The sequence below is a fragment of the Arachis duranensis genome, chromosome 1 (genome assembly GCF_000817695.3).
Source record: "Arachis duranensis cultivar V14167 chromosome 1, aradu.V14167.gnm2.J7QH, whole genome shotgun sequence".
In the NCBI taxonomy this organism is placed as follows: Eukaryota; Viridiplantae; Streptophyta; class Magnoliopsida; order Fabales; family Fabaceae; genus Arachis; species Arachis duranensis.
Genome location: NC_029772.3, coordinates 84,236,722 through 84,244,411, shown reverse-complemented (window position 1 = coordinate 84,244,411; position 7,690 = coordinate 84,236,722). Strand labels below are relative to the sequence as shown.

The following is a 7,690-nucleotide window of genomic DNA, read 5'->3' as shown; positions in this document are numbered from 1 at the left end:
CACAGTTATGTACTTGCAGAATAGTTATTCTTCTAGTATTTCATTTTAGGACAAAGCTACTAACATCTATTTAGGAGTGATAATTGATAGGATAGGATAAGATTTAAGCTCCACTTTATTTTTATTTGTGGATTTAAACCTTCAATTTGAATTTAATTTGCATCTTAATCCCCTTAACTTGACCATATTTAGTTAAATTTATAAAAGGTAAATTATTTTTATTCAAAAATAATATTTAGTCTTTCATATTTTATAATATTAAATATTATTATGTATTATTAGCAAATTGAATTGGTAGCTCAATGGCATTGAGCAGGAAGAGTTGGCCAGACACTAAAATCTGTCCTTACATGCTGTTGACTGGTTACCAACTTGTTAGTCTTTATAGTTTTACCAAATTTTTAATTAAATTTTTATATATTTTTTCCAATTGAATCTCTACACTACTTTTAACTTTGTAATTAGATTCTTTTTATGTCAAAAATAATAAAATTAACGAAATATTTTTTCTAAAAATCATGTGATCAAAGATCTAATTAAATTTTTTATTGTAATACTAGATACCTTTAATTTGCAGAAAACTATTTAGTTAACTCTTAATTCACTTATTATACTGACCTAATTATAAAATAAACACAATATAAAAACCTAATTGAAAATATACATATATATATAGACTTAATTATAAATTTGATAAAGACTATAAAAACCAACCGAGTTCAATTAACCTTCTAAACACACTTTAATTTTACTAACAAACTCAGACAATCATAAGTTACTAACCTACCACAATCAGATGAAGTAAAATATTATCATCAATACAATCCATCTCAACAAAATCAGCCATTTTAGCAATAACTAATTTAGCCAAATCCCATGACTTAATAATCTCCATCAAGTTTTTTATCTCAATTTTTCTCTCAATATTATATCCTGTGTATCTTTTGTCATCCCATTTAAGAATTTTCATTAGAGAGTAATAGAGACGAAACAAATACAATAAATAAGATTCGTTAGAGACACTGAAATCTAAATATAAGACTTCGGATAAATTCATTATTGATCCAAACTAAACTCGATTGTTTTGTTTATAAAAATGCTCAATAAATACCAAAAACCAATCCCTCTATCATTCGCCATGTATATTTATATATGCTGATTCATACATTTTCTAACAAAATAACTAACTACCGGATTAATCAAACGTTTTACAATAGAATAATAAATTTCTTTTACAGCATCAGAATCGAATGTCTTACACTAACACCAAATATCTATTCCTATACAGTGGCTGAATTTTTATATCCATGTAGTATGGTTAATAATTTATTTGCATAATTCTACATAGGTTTGATTGTTTTTTCGGGTTCCAAGACTTGGATATATAAAACTATAAACAAACTTTTAGGCGTTCACCTGCTACACATACAAGAGAATATGAAACCTGGAACATCTCATGTGAAATTACAAATACATACAACTAATGGAGAAGATTGTTCTTTTTACAAGAGTGTTTTTCAATGAAGAAGGAAGATTGTTCTTTTTACAATATAGAGAAATACTAAAAAATAAAAACATGTGCAATGCATATTCTAAAAAATATAGTTACAATCTTCATTCTTCAACCAACTTCACTCTTCACCAGAGAAATTCCCAAACAATTAAATGATAAAAGAATCTATGATTGTTGTACCTCAATCAATTCTGTTGACAGAATTCCCATAGTCATCTTCAAGCACATAAAGAAGCTTCCTGTAAGCATGCCCGTCAAGAAGGTCCTTATCCTGAAACTTGTGCAATAAGCTCATTGCCTCCTGAACACTTCCTCGTCGGCAAATCTCATCGAGCACGGTCCTATAAGTAATAAAATCCGCAGACCTCTGTTTTTCGGTCATCTCCCATAGATAACTTACTGCCTCCTCAATTTCTCCACCAAGCGCCAAAGCATTGACAAGTGAATTGTAAGATTTGCTACTTGGGATGAAACCCTTGATCTTCATCTCATGACATAATTCTTCTGCATTTTTCGTCCGGCCTTGAGCACACAACCCATGAATCAAGTAATCATAGGTAAAGGAGTTTGGCTGGCAATTGTAAACCACACCCATCTGATGGAATATCCTCAACGCATCGTTAACATGGAGAGAAAGGACATAACCTTTTAGCATAGCATTTAACAAAAATATGTCTGGCTCTACACCGTCATTCACCATTTGCTTGAACAAACTTCTAATCGTCTCCATATACACATAATTTATATAGGTGTTGCTACCCCTACCCAAAAGTGCAGCAAATAGAATATTATAAGTCCTAATTGAAGGCCTACAATTTGAATTCCTACTGTTCTTCATTTGCTTAAATATATTCACAGCTCTACTCAGCTTCCTGGCCTCAGTGAAATAATATATAACGGTGTTGTACAGTGCCTCTGAACCGATCAAAGGATCTGCAAGCAGTTGGTTCACAATATCATCCATTTCTTGATACATCTTTGCAGCACCAAGCTTCTTTATGGTGACATGAAAAGTGGAAACATCGTGCCGGAACCTTGGCTGCTGAGATGCCCAATGAAACAGCTCTAAACAAACCAAAGGGTCACTTCGAAGAGTCATCACATTGCACAGTTCTTCAGGGGTGAACCTTGGTGGAATTTGGGACAGTGCCAAGTGAAATTTTGTTTGATCTAAAGTAGGCTTTAGGGATTTCAACAACCTCTTGCGAACCCTTTTTCTATAAGACCTTGAGGGAGCCCTGGTTGAATAGCAATGATAATTGACGCAAATAGGTGCAAATATTATAGGAAATTTATCGTGGCCAGCAGTAATTTGAAACAAAAGGGGTTCAAATTTCTGGGTATCATGAAAAAGACACATCTTTTGTGGTCTCTGACAGATGAGGCCCTTGAACATGAGCTCAGGGAACTTCTGAAGAAATGAGCTTGGGAAAGAGAATAAATTTTGGATCGAGTTGTTCCTACTGAAGTAGTTATGATATCTCAAGCAATTTCCACCAAAAGATTGCATTTTTACTGAGCTTGGTGAATAACTAAGTGGGAGGTTAAATAATACTTAACAGACGGCCCCAGTATGTGTTGAAGCATCTATTTCTTGCTCCCATTTTCAAGTTTCTGCATTCAGAATATAATAATACTAATTCGTCTTTATTCTAATGCACAAGCTCTCTCCATTGAATAAGTTAATGGCCTCAATATTAATTCTCCACCTACTTCTCCGCACAGTAGCAATCGACAAGGAAAGCTTCAGCATCACTGTTAAGGAAGTAAAACTAGATGACTAACAAGTTTCTACAATGATTTCCCACTAACACTTATATGTATGCCATTTGTTCAGTTCAAGCATATATATATAATCATGGAATATCAATTAGACCACTATGACTAGACCAGCTCCACATTTGATTCATTGAATATATCCCAACCGTCACAATTAACAACATTATACATAAATTGGCTGAGGCCTGGATTAACCAGCCCCACAACAAAAAGATTTCACTTTATACAACTTCTAACGTCTAGAACTTAGTCCAGATGAAAATGTGTGCAATCAAATTAAGTTCCACAAATCCAAAACCAAATCAAGAATGAAAAGTAACCATAGTGGAAAACCAACGAAACAAAAACATTAATTTTCTTTTTTCTTTTAAATTATGTTCTTGAACAGAAATTGTAATAACTAACAAGTCGAAAAGAATCAAGCTTTGCTAGGAAAGAACATAACCAACCACCCATAAACTATAAGCAAAAGGATGTAATATCTTCTTGCACAAGGAAAAGAAAGGGTAGGTAACTAAATAAAATAAAATAACTAGAGAGAGAATCCCAATTAAGTACGAGAATGATTGAGGTTTGTTGAGTAGGAGAATAATTGAATCAGATAGTATGAAGTGAAGATCCAATAATTAAACTGAACGATGAATCCCATGACGATAATTCTAGTGTCTCAACAAGAAGATGCAAAAGCCCGCAAGAAGAAAACAGAGAGAAAGGAAACCTGGTTGGGAGATAACAAGAAGTGTTGAAAGATATTAGGCAGAGATATAAAACAGCCTTGATCCTTACAGCCTATGAGTCTATATATAACCACATTTTACTACACTGGAAAAAAATCTAAGGAATTAATAATCAGAAGTCTAAGTGCTTGAGGAATCTCACTATGAACAACATATTATCTGTTATCTCACTACTGTTTGTCTTCAGGCATATGTTTCATGCTGTCCTAGTGTTTTACCATTGTATTGTTATTGCCAATCCCTTTAAGGTTAGACCTAACTAATGTATCAAGCTTTTCTTTCTGATAGTTTGTATAAGAAAATATGCTGCCATGTTCTCTGTACCTAGCCACACATCTCTGCAACTCACAACCTTAGAAACTTGATCTGTATACTTAAGCTACTTCGTTACAAACTTCTGATAAGTACCAAGTACAATACTGAGTACAAGTCAGATTTTGAATAATGTTTACTGAGAAAATTGAGCTCTGATGTCAGCTACTTCCAAACTGAAAATTCAGCATACTAAGGAATTGATAAAAAACTTGCATTATCACAATCTTCAATTTACCATAATTATCGGCGGAGAAGCTTCATAGACGCGGTGACAGCGAGAATTCGAAGTCAGCGAGGACGTGAAGAGACGACGGCGAAGAAGACGCGAAGCGAGGATGGCAGAGAAGACGCGAGGTGAAGGAGGCAGTGGACGCGTGATGCGCCAGTAGCGGAGCACACGAGGAGCGAGGGCGGTGCTTCAGCGGCGGAGGATGCGACGGCGGGAGGCTGGAGGTCGGAGGGCAGAGGAGGATGATTCAGTGGGAGTGATAGGGTTTAGGGTTTCATATTAAAAAAAATCGAGAGGAATGAATACCTGTTGGTGTGGGTGGTGCTGGGAACCCTAGCCTTATGTGAAACATTCTCCCTTAGGCCTTAACAGATGAAATTGGAGGTGCAGCCTGTGGGGTGGAGATTTTTTTTTTTTTTTATTTGGCAAAATGATGATTTTTATTTTTTACTTCAATTTCTCCCTTTTCTACGTTAACATAGGTTACTTTTAAACTTGAAAAATATTAATGTGTTAAGGTTAACTTAACTTTTATATTGTTACATGTTTATTTAATGTTGCTTATTGATAATTTGTTTTGAGAAAGAATATTAGGCTAAACATCACCAACAGATAAAGCAGGTTGAAAGACAAAACAAAAATCATTTTACATAATTGCATCTGATTCTGACACATAAGTAGATAATCTAGGAGCAGATGCAGATCCATCTCTAAAAAAGTCAAACAAATAGCCTCACACTTATCTTTCTGCACAGTTGTAGAGTCAAGAGCACAAAGCAAATGTAGTTAACTACCCCCTTCTACTCCTTAGTCTCACACTCAGCTTCTTCAAATCCAAACAATCCAATTTCAAAAGCAGCTCTTCCTACTAAGTACCACATCTTTCTCTGCTATCTTCTATGCTTTCTATGAAGCTCATAACTCAACTTTACCTCTCTCCCAAATCCCACTTCTCATTTTGCTCCAAGGTGGCCCCGGATGCTCCTCCATGATTAGCAACTTCTATGAGCTTAGACCATGGACTCTCACTGATGAATCACCCCTTACACTTCACCCTATGGCCTCCTATTTCTTGATAACCCCATTGGTTCTGGATTTAGCGTAGCAGCAACACCACAAGAAATCCCAACTGATCAAAATGGTGTTGCAAAGCATCTCTTTGCTGCTATAACAAGGTTTGTTGAGCATGATCCTGTTTTCAAGAACCGTCCTATTTATATTACCGGTGAAAGTTATGCTGGAAAGTATGTTCCTGATATTGGATACTATATATTGAAGGAAAATTTGCATCTGCGCGGTTCTAAGAGAGTGAATTTGACTGGTTTGGCTATTGGAGATGGGTTACTGACGCTGTTATACAAGTGGTTACACATGCTGTTAATGCTTATTATATTGGTTTGATCAATGAGAGGCAGAGGAATGAGTTGGAGAAGGATCAATTGGAAACGGTTAGGTTAGTGCAGGTTGGGAATTGGAGCACTGCAACCGATGCAAGGAATGTGGTTTTGCGAAAATTGAGGAATGTAACAGGGTTGGCTACTGATGCGGTATTTTACAACCCACAAACTAACCGCCAAGTGCACCGAGTCGTACCAAATAATACCTTACGTGAGTAAGGGTCGATCCCATGAGGATTGATGGATTAAGCAACAATAGTGTCTGATAGGCTTAGTTAGACAAATAGAAAATAGTGTTTGGAAGTTCAAAAGCATTAACAATAAATTTAGAATATTAAAGATAGGCAGATAAATAAGTTGGGAATAAAATATTGAGAAGGCAGTTAAGGCTTCAGAGTTATCTATTTTTCCGGATTTACTTTTTTTACTAACTATTTTAATTATGTTGGATTTAATTTATGGCAAACTGTATGTGACTAGACCCTAATTCCTTAGACCTTCCTAGTCTCCTCTAATATTCATTAACTGCCAATTCCTTGGTCAATTAATTCCAATTAGAGGGTGATAATCAATTTCTAGTTTATATGCCACAAAAACTCTAATTACCCAAGAAATAAAAGGATTATATGTCACGTATCCTGTTAAATTCAGATAATTAAAATTTAGGAGAATTTATTTTCAAGCTGTTGTTCAAGTATAGAGCTTTTCCAAGTTATTACAAGAACTCAATTAGAAAGAGGGTCATACTTCTGTTCCACCCAAATTCATAAAATAAAGAGCAAAAACAATTCTTAAATTATAAATCCATGCATAAATTAAAATAGAAAAAGTAATAAAATCAATTCATACAAATAGACAGAGCTCCTAACCTTAACAGTGGAGGATTAGTTGCTCATGGAATGCGGAATGTAAATTTGTATAGAATTCCCTAATAGAATTCCCCTAATGGAATCTACCTAATAGAAGAGAAGTCTCCCCTTTTTATAACTAATCCTAATTAATTTAAAAATCTAATATTTAAAATTAAGATAATATCTTTTCCTATTTTAAAATTAAATTTGAATTTAAAGCAGAATTAACTAACTACTCCGCGTCTTGTAACGTGGGGACCACTTGACTTCACTGGATCCGCACCTAACTTGGGTGCTAAAATGGGGCCCAGAAATCACCCCTACCATTTTCTGCGTTTGCTGCACGTGGCGCTGATAAACCCCATTTTTAGGGTTTATCTTGTATTGAATTTAGAGTATTTTGATAACCTTTTGTCACATTTAGCCTATGAATTAGCATGGTTTTGTTATCTCTCCCATATTTATGCTTAAGTGTAAAAACATGCTTTTTAAGCCTTATTTTGATGAATTCTAATTTCTCCTTGATTCCATAAGATGCCTTGATGTGTTTGCTAGTAATTCCAGGATTGAAATAGGCTAGGCATGGATCAAAGGAAGCAAGGAAGGAAGCATACAAGTGGAGAGAAGCATAAAAAGTCAAAGAAGCAAAGTCAGCCATACACGCGCACGCGCACAAGGCGCCCGCGCGCACATTGCAGAATCGACCAGGGACGCGCACGCGTACCGTGCGCGCACGCGTCGATGACCGCACATGACTTCATTAATGCAACACGTGCCTGGCGATTTGAGAGGGTTTCTGAACCCATTTTAGCGCCAAATGCTAAGGAAGAGGAATATAAGGATGAAGGATTAAGGGGAAGGCATCAATC

General features: G+C 35.3%; 1 protein-coding gene and 1 pseudogene across 2 annotated transcripts; one reads left to right on the top strand and one right to left on the bottom strand.

Moving 5' to 3' along the window:
* Window positions 1-1,148: 1,148 nt before the first annotated feature.
* On the bottom strand, window positions 1,149-4,930 carry LOC107492937 (pentatricopeptide repeat-containing protein At2g27800, mitochondrial). Of its 2 annotated transcripts, none has more exons than XM_052254841.1 (2): window positions 4,580-4,930; window positions 1,149-4,010 (listed from the first exon to the last, which is right to left on the bottom strand). In XM_052254841.1, exon 2 carries the CDS (start codon window positions 3,021-3,023, stop codon window positions 1,695-1,697), a length of 1,329 nt encoding a protein of 442 aa, XP_052110801.1. In that variant the 5' UTR covers window positions 3,024-4,010; window positions 4,580-4,930; the 3' UTR covers window positions 1,149-1,694. The 2 variants fall into 2 exon arrangements, with proteins under 2 accessions (XP_052110801.1, XP_020997729.1); XM_021142070.2 differs by having other exon boundaries at window positions 1,149-3,268.
* LOC110280888 (serine carboxypeptidase-like 50) overlaps window positions 3,931-7,690 on the top strand; it is a 28,196-nt pseudogene continuing 24,436 nt past the window's right edge.